Below are 20,232 nucleotides of genomic sequence, written 5' to 3' on the forward strand. Positions count from 1 at the left end.
TTACATTACTGATTATTCAGTGTTTATCATAAAATAATATATATATTTTAAATTTCACGTACCCCCTAAGATATCTTTGCGTACCCCCGGGGGTACGCGTACCCCAGGTTGAATATCACTGATCTATTAAATCACAGATGGTTGTGGTATGCTTTATATCGTGTTGTGACACAAACTGAAATATAGGCATTCTTTTCACTTCAAGGCTATTTTACGCGAAATATAAAACATTAAGATTTTTGGTAAATTAATAGGCGTTTTGTAAAATTTCTTGGCCTTTCGAATGCCAAGTTTGAAGGAGGCAGTGTCCTGTATTTTATCAGCAGACTTTGTTTTTTCTGTTGTGCAATACGACTACAGGCGTTGAAATTAATTAAAGTCTCTCTTTAGCCATTCGTTTTTCGCGAATAAAAAGTTATTCCCTATCGCGAATTTATTTTCTAAGAAATCTACGTAACTCTTCCCTCCCTACAAGTAGTTCGAGACGAAATCTTTGCATCCGGTATTTTTGAATGACCTGAGATGTTCGTAAAGCGTCGTGATGTGATTTTATTAAGGATAACTAGCATTTATGCATTAAAAGTAACTCGTCAGAGCATACTTTGAATAAATAGGTCGGCTTGCATTGTTTGCTTGTGTCTCGCCATAAATTCGACACTTGGAACTTATAATTCCTCATCATCTTTGACCTCAAAAATGCGTGTAACATCGTTCGTGATTCATTACGTCATCAGGCAGTTTGTTTAATAAACCATTGTTCTGCAAAATGAAAAGATTAAGTAGCGAATTTACGTAATATCTGTGTTCTGCTTCGCTTGGGACGCGATGTTCTCAAACTTTCACCTGGTGCTAAGCGTTTGTAGCCGCTTATGTAAGACAGGACTAAGTTTCCATGTTTTTTTTTTGTTTTCTGGAGCACGTAGCTGACAGTTATGTATGTGACCGCCGAGTCCAAGCTCGACTCCGATAAGTACAAGGTAGGTTTTGGAGCTGAGGAACTTTGGAACTGCTATCTGTGAATGATGACTCTGTTAGAACAAACTCTGGCTAGTGAACTTGTCTGACCAATCACAGCCTAAGAAACTTGTAGGTTCCGACACTTAACACCAAACAAAAGAATTTTGGAATGTGTACACAGTGCAATAAATCTTACGCGCTGGCTTGCTATTTGACTATTGTCAATATCGGGATTCCCCACGAGACAGTTGGGGATTCCCCACGAGACAGTTGGGGATTCCCCATCCAGTTGCTTTGGAAAAATGCGTTTAGATCTTGATGTGAAGTGCCCGTTAGGGTTTGTCGGCTTCTAGACTGAAACGTGGAGCGTCTAGACAAGTATTATAAAAAAACTCACCAATGGCAGATCGTTTGAAAAATTTATTGTGACATGTGGACAGGCAGTCAGATGTTTTAATAGACGCTTCGCCACGTGATCGCGTAAGAAGTATGTAATGAAACACACAGACGGACCACAGCGAGCTTGCTAGCGAATTACATGCGTTTTTATTTATCTTAGAAGATCCAGACTGTTTCCATGTGAGTCCCAAGATGCAATACGAACTTTTGCTTTCGTCATTGACAGGCCATGCGCCAGGAGTTGCAAAAATAGGTATCTGCTGTTACAGCATCAGCACTATGAGGGGTTTTTTTGACGTAAATACGTCTATAAGGAAGGGTCATTCGGCGAAAAAGTGGAACGAAAAAGGGAAACGAAAAAGGAAACGAAAAAGTGGAACGAAAAAGGGAAACGAAAAAGTGGAACCTGGTTACCTAGGGAACGATGTGTTTACTCGGAATTGTTGTTACCTATAAAACATTACTTTACATTAAATTCAGCTACCACAGACCCATCTTAAGCGTAACTGTGCCAGTCCAGGTCCGTGGTTCAATTCCCGAACGGACTGAAACTTGAGATGAGGGGTAAACCAGGCTTTGGCATATTAATCTGGTTTATATGAACGAAGGAGGTGTGATTAGATGATACTTGGTACACCTCACTTCATCAAAATTTGAGTGATTTTTATAAGTTTTGGCTTTGTCCAATGTATCACATTGGGAAAGAGAGTGGCGCCATCCTGGCGTGTGAAAGTCTCTTCCCCCGACATTCGGTTTAGTAACCGTTGGTTTGAGGCGCCCTAGTAGGTGTGATGTGACGATTGCCAGATGACCGCTGCTCCACTACGACTCGGACCAATGAAATTTGAATGTGGCTGTTCGGCACGTTTCCGACGTCATAAGTGACTTTTTGGGGGGCGAATCGGATTGTCATATTCAATTCAAAATTCAAGAACAGTTACGTTGCGGGAATATAAAAAGCGAGGTTGCGTTGGGGCTCGCTCTCTGAAAGTTCGGTTCTTCAAGGCAAGCAGACAGTTTCTCCTCGATTCATCATATTTCAAGTACAAAATACAACAGCCGAATCATCGCGCTGCCCAAAAACCAGAATAACTTATTGAAAGGAATTAAAAGGTGACTTCGGTGTGATCTGCAGTTGATCATCCCCACAGATTTCACGTCCTTGGCGCACGGCCGCTCCAACTATCACAGTCCCCGTATAATCCCTGAGAGTCGGACAATCTTGCTCGCCGAGAAACCCTACACCAATTATTATTCCTTATGTCCTTCCGCTTTATATCAAGCTGTAACCGCAAGCAAACCGGGCACGCTACTGGGTTTGATCCCGGGGCAACCAGAGTAATAAGAAGAAGAACAGTCAGCGGAAGGGCGGTCGCATAACTAATTGAAGTTAAATAAGCAATGTCTTAATCAAACTTTACGCAATTGTAAAGCATGTATAAAGGAAATATTTAGAATAAAGCCAATATATAAACTTCCTTTCCGTATAGACGTATTTACGTCAAATCCTCCGGAACCGTGGTTCCAATGACAACTTTTTCCTTGCAGGATTGAGGTTACGGGACCACTGCCCCACCAGAGGAAATACTCTTTACAATTCCATGAGAGAAGGATTCATTTTCTGAAAAATATAGTGAAAAGGAACTTGTGGAGTGTAGCTTGTACTGGCTTCGTCTTCTCCGGCTCTGCAGTATGACAGTAGATCGTCTTTTTACTCCCTTGCCGAAATGTTAAGAGCAGTTACTCTCTCTCTCTCTCTCTCTCTCTCCTGCTTCTTTCTCAAGAAGTGGTTACCCTTGGCGCTCCGGAGGGAGTTTTTGGCCGCGTGCCATCTCGAACAAGACTCGAATATGACGTCTATGGTATGTTTGAACACGACCAAACTTACTGACGGTATGACGCACATAATTTTCTTTGTTTATTTTATCTTGGACCCGGTTAGTTGGGTATTTTCAGTTGTCTGGTTCGAACGTTGACATTTACATCTGAGCCTTCGTCTGTCCGAGACTGAAACAGGCGAAGATGGAACATTTCAGTTAACCCGTTCTGACACACACACACACCCCCGCCAGGCAGTGAGGCGAGGGGTATAATGTTCTTGTACTTGTCTGAAGCTTTCTCGGCGGTTGGAGTCCGATGTTTAACTTCGATTTTCGGGTGACAACCGCGTAGGATATTCAGTGTTTACAAACGTTTCGGCAAACATTGCTGTTGTAATTTTCAAGAAGGTTAAAGGTTAGTATTATAACTCTTACAGCGATCTCTAAGGCTTGCGACAAAAGTTACGCGGACTTTGTACTTGTGACAACAAAATTTTTCAAAGACTCAAGAACTTTGACCCCTGGACTCGGGTTCAGAGGTCTTTGAGCGTTTACATTTTTAATTATAGTAATAATAATAATAATAATCTAGGACATTCAATGCGTTTTATAGTGCACAGATGACGAGAAAATCTCTGCAAAGGGAATGTTACTTATCAGCTGGACTAGAGGGCTGCTATTGGTGGGAAGTGTGACACGTCAGAGTTTTACGCTACTACACAGACTGAAAACATCAAGCAGTTAAGAGTAGCGTGTAGAGAGTGCGTATCTTCTGTGTTCTGTGGGTGTTGCGATAATATTCTAGATTAAATCGCTGTGCCACTGTGAGGTAATCTTAAAGCTGTATCCATTAAAACACATGAAAGCCTGTTGTCTGTTGTTCGTTCAGTGGTTGTGGAACGAATGCTTTTAGGATCGGTCGTCACTCAGCGAAATCTTGCGCATGCGCTTATATCGAATTCCTAGCAGGGATTTTCTCCTGGTCTGTGGACTGTGCATCTCTAATGTGTTGTGATAATATTCTAGATTAAATCGCTGTGCCGCTGTGAGGTAAATCTTAAAGCTGTACCCATTAGAACACATGAAAGCCTGTCTGTCGTTTGTTCGTTCAGTGGTTGTGGAACGAATGTTTTTAGGATGGGTCGCCACTCGTCGCGAAATCTTGCGCATGCGCGTATATCGAATTCCTAGCAGGGATTTTCTCCTGGTCTGTGGACTGTGCATCTCTAATGTGTTCTGATAATATTCTAGATTAAATCGCTGTGCCACTGTGAGGTAATCTTAAAGCTGTACCCATTAGAACACATGAAAGCCTGTCGCCTGTTGTTCGTTCAGTGGTTGTGGAACGAATGCTTTTAGGATGGGTCGTCACTCGTCGCGAAATCTTGCGCATGCGCGTATATCGAATTCTTAGCAGGGATTTTCTCCTGGTCTGCGGACTGTAGCTTTACTGTAAGTTTGGGCCAGTACACGTCTGCAGACATTGTTCTGTGTCTGCGTTGTGCTCGAACAGCACACTATATTTCTCTAATCGCTACACTAATGCGAGTGGCCTCTCACTCTGTTGAAGTGGTCTTGCAGCTCGGGTCCCCTTGTGCTTTGGAGGGTCGATGTATGTGACACCTCAATACCCCCCTTATTTTTACGAGATACCTCTCCACTTTAAGAAACACCTGAGAAAGCTACGATTTGATTTTTTGTCCTTATGTAGGCTACTGTGTTTCTCAGTGGTATAAATTTCAGCTACCAGATGTACAGTCGCATCCAAATTAATGTGAACAAGTCAAAGCTTTAATTTGTTACAGACTTGCAGGAATAAAATGGAACTTATGATTTAGTGCCTAACATAACCTCCCCCTTGTCTTTTATTGTGAGTTTAACACTTTCAGACATTGAATTCAAGTATTTTTTTAAAATTTTTTTTAAATTTTTTGGATTGTGAACCATACCCGTATAACTTTCTAGTAGTTTGTTATATTTTTTATACAATTCAATTTTCTCAACCTGTCCTTATAAACTCCTAAATATTTTCGAAATGCTTAAGGCAAGTTTCTGACAACTCCAAACAAGTTATATTAATGCCATATAAAGATTATCCACTTTCTTCGATACAAGGCATGAATGAGGTTCTGATGCACTGACATATTTTAAGTTCAGTGACCATTATAGTCGACAAAATTGATAACGTATTTGTTACCATTAATAATTCCATCATCAGGAACAAAGGTTTAGACCCAATGATATATTTTCATTGGATGCTAAGTTTCTGCATTTACCTCTGTGCGTGAGTGTCTCTGAAAAAACCCCTGAAAATTGCATTTATTAGAAAAGAATACTTTCCTCAGATATTCTGCAGGCTAAATTTTGGATTTCTTACGGTGACTGAATTTTATTTTTTTCTTAACGTCTGTCGGAAATTATTTATTGACTGGCTTGCCAGATTTCCGACAAGTATTTAGAAATCTGCGGTTGACTGCTGAATTGTAGCTGAAGATTAAAAATAATAGTCTTAAGAAGATCTATTTCGCATTGCACCAGCAGAGAAATTTAATTTTTAAAGGTTGTTTCATGTTTTAAAATTTTCCCTTTGAGTAAGTGAAATACGTTCTTACGGTGTTATGATCTTTTTTTTTTGTACAAGATCTTAGCTTCGACCTCCCTTCACTTTGTGGCGTTAAATTAGGCATAAATGGTATAATTTGCACGGCAAAAGTTCCTGATGTCCAGTTCGTCACGTGATTTGAAATGCGTGTTCTGTTATCTGGCGTAGTGCAAGGTGCAAGGCAGCGCAGTGTTACAGCAACTCCTGCCCCAGAACAAAGTCTGCATTTTCTTCTGTCCTCTTTATTTCTTGAATTCTCTCCTCCGTTCCTTGTGCCCGTGTTCCTCGGAGTTCTTCCGCGTCCACAGCTATCTCTTCAGGACAGTGGACAGTGATCGACGTCGTGTGATCTCATTCTGAGGTACTTTACTGTAACTCTTAAACGTCTGTTGTAAACACGCTGTGTGTTGCGTAAGAGGCGAGTAACTGTCGAGCTCTCGGTGGTCGACGACCGTAGTTGCCTGAACTACGAGGTGCGATCGGAAAGTTTCCAGACTGCGCCTATAAAAACCCGTACACTTATCTCAGGTATTAAATTCATCCATCACCCTCGAAGTAGTTCCCCTGGGAGTGAACACAACGATCCCAGCGCCGCTGCCAAGCCTGGAAGCATCCCTGGAAATCTTTCTTTGTCAGCCTGTCAAGCACCATCTGCGATTCTGCCTGAATCTCTTCTATCGTCTCAAATCTCCTTCCCTTTAGCTGAATTTTCATCTTTGGGAAGAGGAAGAAGTCACACGGAGCTTAGAAAGGAAGTTGGGGTCGGTTCTTGCAAGATCTTTGAGCTCCTGACAAACGAGAAGTCGATTCTGCTTCTGGTCCTCAGACAGGATGCGTCGCATGTGGAGTTCTTCCTTTAGAATCAGCTGACAGGTCCCATAGCCTATCCCAACAATGTCGCACAAGTCGTTGATGGTACGACGTCGATCTTCGTAACATTTTCGGGCGTTGTGCTCGAAGATGGTCGTCCAGAACGCTCGTCATCATCGACAGAAGTTCGGCCATTTTTAAAACGTGAATGCCACACAAAAGTTTGTGCACGACCCATTGCGGACTCCCCAAATGCTTGCTTTAGCATTTCATAGGTTTTCGTAGCCGTTTTGGCGAGTCTTTGGCAAAATTTGATGCACACGCCATTCCGAAATCGCAGGAGGGTCGGTGTAATGCACTACCAAAACGCCCGTAACTAAGAAACAAATGCTAATTCGATGATGCCGGCTGGCACACTGATTCACTATGAATGTAGGCCGCAACCCCTAGCGGCAGAAGCTCGTCCTACTTCCGGTTCGCCTTCTATTGACATAGTCTTGAAACTTTCCGATTGCACTTCGTATGTTCTTAGCTACAGGTCGTTCGTTATCTTATAGTCTCTGATTCTGCGATAATGAAATCACTGACAAGGTGACAAATTTAGCATTTATCAACTGTGGGAGAAGAAATGGTCTTTGCATTAGGTGTGATGTGGTATTGTCCTGTATTAGACTGAACATTTCTTTTTTCAGAGGATGTCTTGTCTTCTGGGTTGTACTGCCATGGAGTCTAGTAGCAAGGACGGTAAACTTTTACCAGACTACACGGCGTTACAACCCAGACTCACCACCGTGAAAAGTTCCAAATCCTACGTAATTTATTTTTAAGTTTTGTGGACTGAAATATACGTGCACTAATTAACTATAACTTTATCAGGCAGATTCTGTATTGACAAGCTAATAGTTGCTGATGTAGTTGGGTGAAATTCCTCGCCATTTATACAGGTTGAATTAGAGCTGTTTATGGAGGTTTTTTTTTGGAAAGATCATTTTTGAGCATGAAATGTACTGAAAGTTTCCGCCCCCCCCCTCCCCCGGATTTACCACTGTTTCCGCGTTACGTAAATTTTACGTTTGTGTCACGTTTATTATTGTGATTCGAGGTGTTTTTACAGAATTGAAACTGTTTTTACACAATTAATAATTAATTACGTATTTTTCTCCACGTGAGCTTCGCTAAAGTTTCGTTAAGTTTTGTATTTGAGCTTTGAAGCAACCTTTTACTACGCAAAGTTATTACTGCATTAACATCAGCCTGCTATGAAACCATATCCTGAACTGGATTAATCCAGTTCTCGCTGTCTCTCCCAGGTTCTTGAACGTAAACCATTTAATACCAACCTCTCGTCTGTTTTGCGTCCCACTTTGTTCTCGCATGTGTGGTATATGCCCCGCCCATCTGAAGGTCTGTCATGATGAAGTTTCCCACGGAATTTCAGCTAGCCTCATGTCCCATGAGCTCAAGTATTCGTCTCAGCACTTGGTCCCCAAATAGTTTCGTCGTATCTTTTAGAACAGAACTTCCCACCGATGTTTTGTACAGCCCTCATACATTTTATCAGTCTCTCTCATTAAAATAGTTGCGCCTTTAATTATACGATCCGCTTTTAAGCATATCGTGTAAAAAAAAACAACAAATAACCTTCTTCTAATCCAGCATGATTGATAATCTATAGGCTAGAAGGACGTTTCTGTAGTCAAGGTTGGACACACTGATAATAAATTTCCCAAATCCGAAACCGGAAGTGATTCATTCTTACGGCTAGCGTCATAATTGAATCATACACACTTTATTTATTTTTTGTATCCGTTTGTGGCTTTCCTGTAGGTTTCATTATTTACAGTTATTTATGTCGGATGACTTAAGTAAAGACGCAAATATGTTTGCATAATTTGAAGAGAGAAAAGTGATTTGGTATCAGACGTATGACAAATGAGCGAGGCATGTACTTAGCTTGGACATCCACACTCGCTGGTAGGCCATTTGGTTTCGCCGAAGACTAGTATTGTTAACGAAGGTCAAATATATGGGTCGTGATGTCTGAATTTGTTTTAATCAATACGTTGTATTGACATAAATACAGTTTTAAATTCCAAGCACAATTGTAGAGTAGTTGTGTGCTTGTCTTTAAAGCACTAACTTTGTTAACGAGGGAATAGATCACTTGTCCGATAATATTGCCAGATCTTTGAAGTCCCAAGTGTTTGAACTTCGTTGTCTATTCTGTGACCATGGATGAAAGTAGAGATGTCAAAGAGAATTAGCAGGTCGCCATTTTCAGTCGAAAACTCTTAACGTGTGGACGAAGAAACTGCTTTAGTTCCCGCGAAGGGCAGCACATATGCCGCTGTACAAAATGCCTTTTATGACGTCATGACCTTTCACTGTGCACCGTACCAAAAAAAATCTGGCTCTCAGCTTGTGATGAATGTTTTTACTTATAAAAATTCCTCGGTCAATTTGGAGCTGAATGTGGCGAACTTTAGTGGAAGTAAATGAAAATTGGACGTGTAATTAGGAGAAATATGGTCATTACATCAGCACTTTGGCTGAGGATATTAATTCTACCCCGTCCAGGGTACTGGAATCCGAAAAAAGCAGTTTGTTTTGCTATTGTCGTTCACAGATATTTGAACCTGATACGGAATGTGTCAGCCATCTTCTGTGATGAAATGATTGGCGCCATGTTTTTTTTCTCTCTCGAGAGAGAATCGTTGTGCCTGGAACACCAGTTCTGCTATGCACGTGGCAAGCTCTCGCGCTGAGGGGCGTATTCAGATAATGGCAGCTGTCACGTGACGTGTTCCAAGATGTGGAAACTTCCGTTTCGCTCGAGCAGTAGCAAGTGTATTTACAAATCAGCGTTCTGTTTGTGAATTTTATAAGTCGTACAAGCAATTCATATTCATGACCGCCAATCCACCTTTGTTTACTTATTAACAAGTTTTTCTTGTTTTTTGTATACAGCCCCATATTATATCCTGAATTTAGTTTAATGTGGTGTTGTAACATTGAGTCGGTTTTTCATGAACCTACATATGAATATCACATCAATAGACACCTCACGACATTACAGAACAATTTTAAATTGCTGGCATGAATAATAAATACCCGGCAAGATGCTAATTGAAGGTATAGAAAGCCAGATACGTACAATTAACAGGGATTTATGATATGTACATCACTTCCGGTTTAGGAATTAGAAAATTGTTAGTTCCGTATTTTTATTACGCCTTCCGTATAATACCTGTGACCACAATAGTTCCATTACCCGGTAGAGACACATCGGCTGACTCTCGGATCTCCTTTAGATTTCTAACGTTCTAGTGCATGTCCCATTCTTTTGTTTTTCGTATGTCATAGTTCATACAGAATCTAGCAAAAGGAAATCTGGACAGCGGCAACACGGCTTTAGCATGAAACATCGTGCGCATTGTTCCAACTGGAAGGGTCAATGTTTTCAGGACAGCATTCAGCATGACGGTATGGCTTCAAGCTCGAGTCAATTCTCCGCTTAGACGGACCGTACCTTCGCCATTTAAATGGAAGGTAGCTTCTGCTGTAAGTGGTGAGCCGAGAATTGTCGAGAGATTATTATTAGTGCGTCGACTTATACTGTTTTATGGTTACATTGCACGAGATTTACGACCGACCATGAGATTTCGTGTTTAGTGGTACACAGTTTTACCATTATTATTTAGTGTTCTGTCTGACGACAGGTCCATATGAACAGGATCCTTCCATCCTTTTCTCGGACTGGGACCTGTTCATATACGTTCTTGGCAGATGATCCAGAAGTGGTTTGCCATTGCCTTCTTCTGTGTGTGAATGGAGTAATTGTTGGGATGCCACGGAGAAACCGGGGAAGCCCCCGGAGGAAACCTCCGTGTTGCCTAGACCACGGCCTTGCCCAACACAAGTTATAAATTCGGGCACCGCCGGGAATCGAACCCGAGACCCCCAGGATTACAAGGCCAGCGTTCTAACCGCTAGACCACCTCATCTTATTATTATTTAGTGTTCTGTCTGACGACAGGTCCATATGAACAGGATCCTTCCATCCTTTTCTCGGACTGGGACCTGTTCATATACGTTCTTGGCAGATTATCCAGAAGTGGTTTGCCATTGCCTTCTTCTGTGTGTGAATGGAGTAATTGTTGGGATGCCCCCGGAGGAAAAATCCGTGTTGCCTAGACCACGGCCTTGCCCAACACAAGTTATAAATTCGGGCACCGCCGGGAATCGAACCCGAGACCCCCAGGATTACAAGGCCAGCGTTCTAACCGCTAGACCACCGTGGCATGTAAATTAATATAAGCCTGTTTTCATGGTCGTCTACCGTACCGCCCGGAACCCCGGAGACTCGACCCCGCGGCCTTCGTGAAATGATTTCTCTGTATCTGTGTCTCTGACGCAACAGTCATCTCCTTCTGTCTCACGGTTCTATTGTTTTGTCATTGTTTGTTAAGTGCAGGTGTTATTCGATGTTGGATGAAATCATTTATCTTCTACAGTGAACTGGAAAAGATGAGTATCCAGTAAGAGAGACCCTGGAATTCATCCTGAAGTAACGAGAGTCTTGAACACCACGAGATGGCATTCGAATAGCGTACGTCACTGTGCTGTGCCAACATGGCTGTCACACCGCCATATTGCTGTCTGGCACTTATTGTGTTAAACACGCCATCTTGCTGGAATTATGGTTCACGATGAAACTGTACATTCTTGTGTAATGCACGTGTTTTCTAATATTATTTATTTCAGAGTTCAGTTGCGAGATGTCTCAGGAAGCAAAGCTTAAAATACACGATTGTGGGTGTGAAACTTGGTTCATCAGCTTGTGGGAATAATATGTAGATTGAGTGTAAACACAAAGAAGTCAGGTGAAGGTGTCGATTGTGGCCTTCCGGTTTGTGACGCCGTGTGAACTTGTAGGCAGTTCACATTTTCCAGAGGAGCAGGATCCCTCCATCTTCACGACTGAAGATGGAGGCATTGGGTTCATCTGAAAAATTTTATCACCCACAAGTCCGCAAACCAGAATAACAACTTTGTCACCTGAGGCGACCAGTTTTTTTGAAACGAAGAGGAAGGAAGTGGGAGGAGACTGGAGGAGTCACGTGATGTGCTTGGAAGAAGTGAGAAAAGCAGACGAATTTTGGTCGGAGATATCACTTAGGAAACTTAAGCGTTGGTAGGACTGTAATAGTAAAATGGTTACTTTTATTTCATTATTATTGTATGTATTATCAGTGCTTGGCTGTTATTGGCCTTATTTGGGTGTTGTCAAGTACTTAAATAAATGAATTGAATTGAAATTGTAGTTGAGAGGAGGACGATGCTTCATCGGGACTGTATGCTGTTTTGTATACCCTTGGTATAATCGGCTCTGTAGTTTTTGGCCGGTGGAGAAGCTAGCGGAGCTGGCGGACGGGCCTAGTCTGTGTACTTGAGGTGGCACGGTCAGCGTATTTCTTTTGTTTGGGCGTTCAGTCAGCATTATACTATCGCACAAGAGACTCGCTCCTAGCCTTTCCCTTGAAAATTCCAAGCCAGCGAGGCTGGCGGACGGGCCTAGTCTGTGTACTTAAGGTGGCACGGTCAGCGTATTTATTTTGTTTGGGCGTTCAGTCAGCATTATACTATCGCACAAGAGACTCGCTCCTAGCCTTTCCCTTGAAAATTCCAAGCTAGCGGAGCTGGCGGACGGGCCTAGTCTGTGTACTTGAGGTGGCACGGTCAGCGTATTTCTTTTGTTTGGGCGTTCAGTCAGCATTATACTATCGCACAAGAGACTCGCTCCTAGCCTTTCCCTTGAAAATTCCAAGCCAGCGAGGCTGGCGGACGGGCCTAGTCTGTGTACTTGAGGTGGCACGGTCAGCGTATTTCTTTTGTTTGGGCGTTCAGTCAGCATTATACTATCGCACAAGAGACTCGCTCCTAGCCTTCCCCTTGAAAATTCCATCGGCCAAAAACTACTACGCCGACTATAACTGACGCTGATGTTTATTTATAGCAGTTCGATCTGTCTGGCGGAGAAACTAAAACACAGGACATATGGAGTCGACATTTTTATTTGTGTTTCGTTACTCACCGCATCTACAAGTGTTTCAAATTGAAGTTATACTTTTTTTGAACTTCATTGTACTGTTGAAACACTTCTGAGAACCAGGACACAGTTTTATATGAGGTTATTGTGAATTTAGTGTTACGTAGGACCTCTGCACGTGATCTAACAGGTTATCGTCACAACTTTTGATCTAAATTGGAGAGTCATTCATTGAGACTGAATAAATAGCGATAAACTCGTATGATATTACGTGATTTTCGAGTATCGATATGGATTCAGGACACTGATAATCTATATCGTGTAATCTTTGATAGCATATTTGAAGATGGCTGCCTTCTGGGTTGTTGCACCGTGTGGTCATGGTAGAAGATTACCGACGTTTCAGAGTTGCTTGCTTCCGCCATCACGAGGGCGCCGTGATGATGGAGGCAGAAAACACATGTGAAACAGTGGTAAACATCTATCAGGCTACACGGTACAACAACCCATACTCGCCGCCATAAGAATGTGAAATCTCACTATTTTCTTATTTTGAAAAGGGCAGAAATACGTTTGTTTTAAAAACAATTAGGGGAGACGATTAATTTGGTTATTTGGACGAAAGACATGTATGAGTGACTAAGAGAGCTTTGTGATACGAGGAAAGTGAGTTTGTTGTGTTTAAGACTCCTATTATTTAAGTATTTAAAATACTAGCGTTCTTATTTATTTATACTTGGATGTCGCTCAGTACAATTTCTGACGTGAAAAAACACTGCACAGCGTTTTGAACATAATGTAGTTAGTTACACGGGCCTACGTAGCAGTTTGAAGAGTCAAGATCGATTAAAACGTCGGATATCGATAGGAAATTCGCTGTTAGCCAAAGGATGCACGCACTGCCATCTATTGTGTGTTGCGTGCACTTACTTTCACCGTGTCTGTGAAGATCGCCGAGCGAGTAGGATAAGCTGTGATGAGGTTTATTTGCTGTGACAGAGACGAATGTAACGTGTGTTTTGTTTCTGGCCCTAAAGACAAGTTTCGAACGGCCAGTTCATGCATCAACGGCCCGATAGTCTGGTGTCCGCGAAGTTTATCAGTCTTTGCGTGATACAGTCTTAACCTTTGCGCTACTAACAAGTGTCCAACATAAAATAATACAGCGGTGTTGTCACATGACACACTTGGTTTTTTGCGATCGAACTTTGTTACTCTACTCTGGTAAATCAAAGTACGTGACGGTATTGGCAGATAAAGTTTGTGGTGAGTGTAGTACAGAATCGATACGCAATTAAGATGACGGGTATGTCGATCTGAAATTAAAGTGTACATTTTTTTGACAAGCCTGTACCGCAAATGGAGTGGTGTGTTCTTGCGGGTTGGGTTAGGTTAGGTTGGGTTAGGTTAGGTTGGGTTAGGTTAGGTTGGGTTGGGTTAGGTTGGGTTAGGTTAGGTTGGGTTAGGTTGGGTGGGTTAGGTTAGGTTATGTTGGGTTAGGTTAGGTTGGGTTAGGTTGGGTTAGGTTAGGTTGGGTGGGTTAGGTTAGGTTGGGTTATGTTGGGTTAGGTTAGGTTAGGTTGGGTTGGATTGGGTTGGGTTAGGTTAGGTTAGGTTGGGTTAGTAAGATTTCTATAAAACTGAGCGACATGCATCTCCTGTTGATTGATCCCTGTCCCTGGGTCTTTATTACCCTTCGTTGTATCCGCAGATGTGGCCTGCTAGGGGTATTCAAGGTACAAAACGTATGGTCACGTGACTCTTCTTTTGCAGAAGACAGGAAATATATAAAAGGCCATAAACACTGTCGTAGTCCACGAGGAAAATGATAAGGCAGATGAATACAACATGCAAATGTAATAACGGAGTATGACTCAGAGGAATACTGCAACAGTTTATGAGCCCGATTCAGAAAGAATTAGGTTGCGTTAAGAAGGTTATCATTTGGACTACTGATTTATGATATCTGAACTTTGTACACCGCGAGAATATGACTCGGAGACAGAGAGGAGAGAATATTGCCCGAATTAATTCCAACGAAGAGCAGATTATTGATTTCAAGATGGAAAATCCCCATCGTTCAAAAGCTGACACGCCTAAAGATTGAAATCGACGCGGTTAAATGATGTAACGTTGCATTTCGAGTATTTTGAGTTTACGTATTGTGGAATTATATTAATCCTCGCTTGTTATATTTGAGATCGTCGTACAATTTTATCTCCGCAGATATGAAGGACGATATGAAGACAGGCGGACGATGTCATTAAATTCGACGAAATGGTGTAAGCGCGTTTCTCCAACTGTATTTCTTTGTTTCTTTTTCAACGGGACAGCCGTGTTACGCTATGTTCGTGCCTTTGTCATTGTTCCCTGTGACAGCTCTTTTGATACAGGAAAGTTGTTTGGTTCGTGGTTACAGTGTGGTTCTGTAACCTCCTCGAATGTTTCGTGTTTATGCAAATTGTTAATGCGTCTCTGTACTCGTTATTAGCAAGCACGTGCATGTTGCGAGGTATCCCGAGGTCATATGCTTTAAATTTACATAGTACCGGACACTAACTAGTTACCACAATACAGAACGACATCTTCGATCTCATGTTGAACCCCGAGTTGCCCGGCGTACGTCATACCTTATTGAAAATGGAAGAATCCGAGTAAAGGCGGAGTGAGCCGAGTAAAGGCGGAGTTCTGCGCAAGCGCAAAGTAACACCATTCCCTACGTAAGAAATGTATTGCTGGAAATGGTAAACAGAGCCTTGTAACTAAAACGAGAATTTTCTTACGCTAATGGGGGGTTTGTCTTGGCGGGAGCCTCGAGTATTCAGACTAGGTTGAACCTCGCGGAAAAATGTTCATATGACGTAACACGGCGTATTCTTGTGGCGTGTTTTTGGGGGGGGGGGAGGGGAGAAATTGTACCAAGAATGAGAAATTCAAGGAATATGATACAAAGGAACATAGACTGTCGTTGAATTCCAACGGGCGTTTGTCACTGCACGTGTTGACATCAGCTGCTCGTGAACCCGTTCCTGGGCCAATTGCGCACAAGACGGAAGGCTGCTCAGATAAAATCAAACAAAGAAATGACGCAGTGGTAAACAGCCATGAAGTACGAAGCCTGTGTGACTAATACGGGTGTCTGAGGATGGCGTCTTCTGGGTGTGAATGGAGTAATTGTTGGGATGCCACGGAGGAAAACTCCGTGTTGCCTAGACCACGGCCTTGCCCAACACAAGTTATAACTTCGGGCACCGCCGGGAATCGAACCCGAGACCCCAGGATTACAAGGCCAGCGTTATAACCGCTAGACCACCTCATCTTATTATTATTAGTGTTCTGTCTGACGACAGGTCCATATGAACAGGATCCTTCCATCCTTTTCTCGGACTGGGACCTGTTCATATACGTTCTTGGCAGACGATCCAGAAGTGGTTTGCCATTGCCTTCTTCTGTGAGTAATTGTTGGGATGCCACGGAGGAAAACTCCGTGTTGCCTAGACCACGGCCTTGCCCAACACAAGTTATAAATTCGGGCACCGCCGGGAATCGAACCCGAGACCCCAGGATTACAAAGCCAGCGTTCTGACCGCTAAGACCACCGTGGCGGTCCATTCAGTGTTTATCATTAAATAATATTTTTTTTAAATTTCACGTACCTCCCTAAGATGTCTTCGCGTACCCCAGGTTGATTACCACTGTCCTTGTGTATGTCCGTTCATCTTTTGGGTTTTGAGGCAAGGTTAGAGTTACGTTGGAGTTCGCTCAGGTTGGATGCTTTACGTTAAAGAACTCCGTTGAATAAGAATGTTTTTTTTTAAAAAGGCAAGTGTTCTATGACAATGGATTCCAAGGTTAGGAATGATCGGAACGTGATATTTTGAAAGATGCATGTGAAGTGGCGTGAAGAATGCCTTTGTAATGTTTGCATACTTGCAGGAGTATCCATTTTCTAGCTTCGCGCGATGTAAGACCAGGGACCCATTATCTTTAATTCGGCAACACGGGGTTTTCCCCAATTCGTTCCCTCGGTCTAAAGGCCTCTCTCCCCAACGCCTGTTGATGGACCGGGCCACCAGAGGCCCTCGGTGAGGGAATACGCAGCTCCCCTGTACAAATCCCCGTTTTCCCTTCCACCTAATACAAGCACGTAATTGCAAGGAACTCGTAGATCCTTTAATGTGAGTGACGTTTACCTGGATTAAAACTGCACAATGACGAGCTTATATATCTGTACTGCTCCCCCAGTATTGTGAGGGTGATTAAGTCGAGAAGAGTGAGATGGGCGGGACATGTAGCGCGCATGGATAGGACAAGAGGTGTGCACCGGGTACTGGTTGGGAAACGTGAAGGGAAGAGACCGCTGGGGAGACCTAGACGTAGATGGGAGGATAATCTCAGGCGGGATCTATGGGAGATAGGAGTTGAAGGAGACTGGATTTTGTTGGCCCAGGACAGGGTCCGGTGGAGGGCTTTGGTTAATTCGGTGATGAACCTTCGGGTTCCGTAAGCCATCTGGTTGGTTGGGTCCACTATTTGGGAAGCCTGAGGGGAAGAGACCTCTGGGGAGACCTAGACGTAGATGGGATGATAATCTCAGGCGGGATCTATGGGAGATAGGAGTTGAAGGAGACTGGATTTTGTTGGCACAGGACAGGGTCCGGTGGAGGGCTTTGGTTAATTCGGTGATGAACCTTCGGGTTTGGTAAGCCATCTAGTTAGTTAGTTAGTTAGTTAGACGTTTACCTGGATTAGATCCCAGTCTTGTTCGCCAAGTGGTCATTGAAATTTGTCGAGTCATTCCGATTTTGTACGGCCCTATTCAAGACGTTTTTAATTTGCGTCATTATCAGGACGCCGATCAGATTAACCTTGGATAAGTCTAACAGCATGATCAGGTTTTCCTGTCTCGCACGTAGTTTATTCCTTGCACTCCCGTCGGATAGGTACATTTCCATTCGTAATACATGTGAACTGAGCTTCATGAAACGTGAAATTAAGGGCCCCTGCACGAATCATTAAACATCATTGCGAAAACATAATTCGTTCTGTAATAGTAGATTCTGGTGTTAACCGAGCTTCAAAATGCCCTTTAGAATGACATAGATACTGTCTGAGCGTTATCTGCGATAGAAACTCTCAAAGTTTCACCGAGTTCCCGGTAGATGGTATCACCCGTTGTTTTCCACTGCACTGCGTCCGTGTTTGTGAACTCGCAGAAGGCACAGTGCGTAGAGTGGATTATCGAAATGATTCGGAAACACGTGCAAAAATACGTTTCAGAAAACGTATCTCAAAATGGTACCATTAAGATCGACACGTGTATGACGTCCACGTGTATGTCTGATGAAAATGTCGAAAGGATACGCAAGATATTTGTTTTCAGTCCACGTAATTCGACACGAACCGCAACACGTGATTCGCAGAGTTTTACTAAAGAACCACATCAATTTGTTCGGGGGTGTTCCAGGAACCTGCTGCTTCGTTGTGAGTATATGGAACGTGCAAGTACTCACCTCATATCCTCTGTACCGCGTCACTTTGGCGTGTCCTCTTTTGGACTGCAGCAGCTCAGTTGTGTGTTCGGCCGATAGGTAGCACACGCTGGATCGTGCGTCCATCGCTGGAAACACGAACATTGGTTTTAAGGGCGGTATCGTACTAGGATGCCATGGCAGCGACACCAACAGCGATGCCATGGCGTCCAGCTGCCAGTAAAAGACGCCAGACAAGCTGCCAGCTTTCGACGCCAGTCGTGCGAACAGATGGATCGACATTATGAGATCACGAAATGAAGGGCTATTAGCAAGGAGAAATGTCCACTTTTATCACTTTTGAGAAAATGAGATTTACCTTTATCAAAACTACATACCTGGAGTGAATTTAAATTCTGTAACAAAGAAATAAGTAAGAAAAATTCTCCATACACACACTTTGCACGTCCATGCCATTATTGAATTTGAAATATTTCAGTTCTTGCAAATCACATGTAATATTACATGAACAAACTTTATTTAATAAAACATTATAAAAGCAGGTTTCTTCTTAATTCACATTATTTGTGATATATAGATAGATATATGGATTGCTAAACAAAAAAACTTAAAAATCAAGTTGCCATATTGGAAAGCGGCCCCACAAATAAAGCCATAGAAACACTTCTCTTCTTTTCTACTGTAAATAAATCTCCTCCAAATATTTCCACAAGTTCTTCCCAGTTTCTTTTTTTTAAGTCCCGGTTTGCGTATTCAATAGCAGATGAATCCCATAGTCGGGACTGAATTTCAATTATCAATCTTTCGGTGTCGAAATTATCCACGTTTGGAAGAAACAGAAATACACACAAGCACATACACGCACGGACGTCAATGGACTGGCCTGACTGTCATGTGATGTTGATTTGGCCTTGGCAGCGATGCCAGTAGCATTTGAACTTGGCATCTTGGTTGGCAGCGATGCCAAGTTGGAAGCGCTGCCAGACGGATGCCAGGTGCGTTATATGACTACTAAATTAATGCATTAAGTTTGGCTGAGATGCTGGCAGCTGCGCCATGGCGTCCTAGTGCGATACCGCCCTAAAAAGAAAATTACGTGAGCAACGAGGGAGGAGTAGACGAGAAGGAAACTTTCGCGGCGACTGAAGTTGATGAAAGACCCTCGGGCTGAATGGTGAATACACCATAACCTATGCCAACGTTTCGAGTGCCATCTCTGCTCCCATCTTCAGGGCAGAGGATGTGGTGTATTCACCATTCAGCCATCTGACGTGGCTTGAAGCCCGAGAGTCTTTCATCAAATTAAATTACTTAGGCGACCCGTTCTTCAGTGCTTTGAGCATCTGCGGGTCCCAACTTTCGTTGGCTTTGATCTATTAGACAGTTGGTGGGACTCCCTGGACGAGGGATCAGCCCGTCTCCGAAGCCTTTACCGATAGAAGACGGAACAACACAGAAAGACGCGGACAAACATCCATGCCTTGAGTGGGATTCGAATCGAACCCGGGAGTCTCTGATTGCAAGACTAATACGTCGGCTAGTAATGGTTGTCAGTGCAATGCTCTGTGTGACATTCCTTGTTTTCTGTGTTTTATTTTGGGTTCGGTGTCTGAAAGAATGTTTCATTGTGCAGTTGGTGACGGGAAAGCTGTTCGTATTCCGAATTCTTTTTTCTGCGAATTGTTTCCGATGTCATCTTATGCACGGTGGTTGATATTTCCTGCCTGTTCAGAAGAATTGATTATGTGATATGGCGTTGTGTTCTACGTAGTGCTTACGACCTGCCGCCTGTAGGCCACAGCGTGAAACAGCGAATTTTGAAGCGAATGGTAGATGTTGCCAGTTTTCAGCATACTTCTCTGAGCACTGCATGTGGGTCGATATGCCTGTAGTAGAACGAAGATCGGACAGATTATGCTCTTTGTAGGCCTTTGTTTCGTCTTGGTAATATCCCGTGCCGTTATTCGGTGTTACCTTACGCAGTTCTTGTACCAGTGTTACCCGAGTTCCCATTGTCGTGCAGCAGTGCGCTCTGGCAACAGGGCTCGCCGGCCCGAGTGAGAAATGCGACGGTCAACCTAAAGACGAGCTGTTCAGTCGAGT

General features: G+C 43.0%; 2 protein-coding genes and 1 long non-coding RNA gene across 4 annotated transcripts in view; 2 read left to right on the forward strand and 1 right to left on the reverse strand.

Moving 5' to 3' along the window:
• FipoQ (F-box/LRR-repeat protein FipoQ) overlaps positions 1 to 18,259 on the reverse strand; it is a 102,226-nt gene extending 83,967 nt beyond the window's left edge. Inside the window, exon 1 of the mRNA XM_087357830.1 lies at positions 18,151 to 18,259. Coding sequence (XP_087213956.1) covers positions 18,151 to 18,255 — 105 coding nt within the window. The 5' untranslated portion in view covers positions 18,256 to 18,259. The remainder of the gene's footprint in view (positions 1 to 18,150) is intronic.
• The window catches only part of Zip99C (Zinc transporter Zip99C), a 43,892-nt gene that overhangs the window by 4,376 nt on the left and 19,284 nt on the right, over positions 1 to 20,232 (forward strand). The gene's annotated exons all lie outside the window — the stretch shown is intronic.
• Positions 126 to 11,911, forward strand: LOC110826960 (uncharacterized). Its single transcript, XR_002542181.2, has 2 exons — positions 126 to 3,591; positions 11,353 to 11,911. It is a non-coding gene; the product is annotated as an uncharacterized LOC110826960 (long non-coding RNA).

The sequence above is a fragment of the Zootermopsis nevadensis genome, unplaced genomic scaffold (assembly GCF_977971745.1).
Source record: "Zootermopsis nevadensis isolate Lab colony 2312 unplaced genomic scaffold, Znev_1.0 Znev_ptg000028l, whole genome shotgun sequence".
Classification (NCBI taxonomy): Eukaryota; Metazoa; Arthropoda; class Insecta; order Blattodea; family Termopsidae; genus Zootermopsis; species Zootermopsis nevadensis.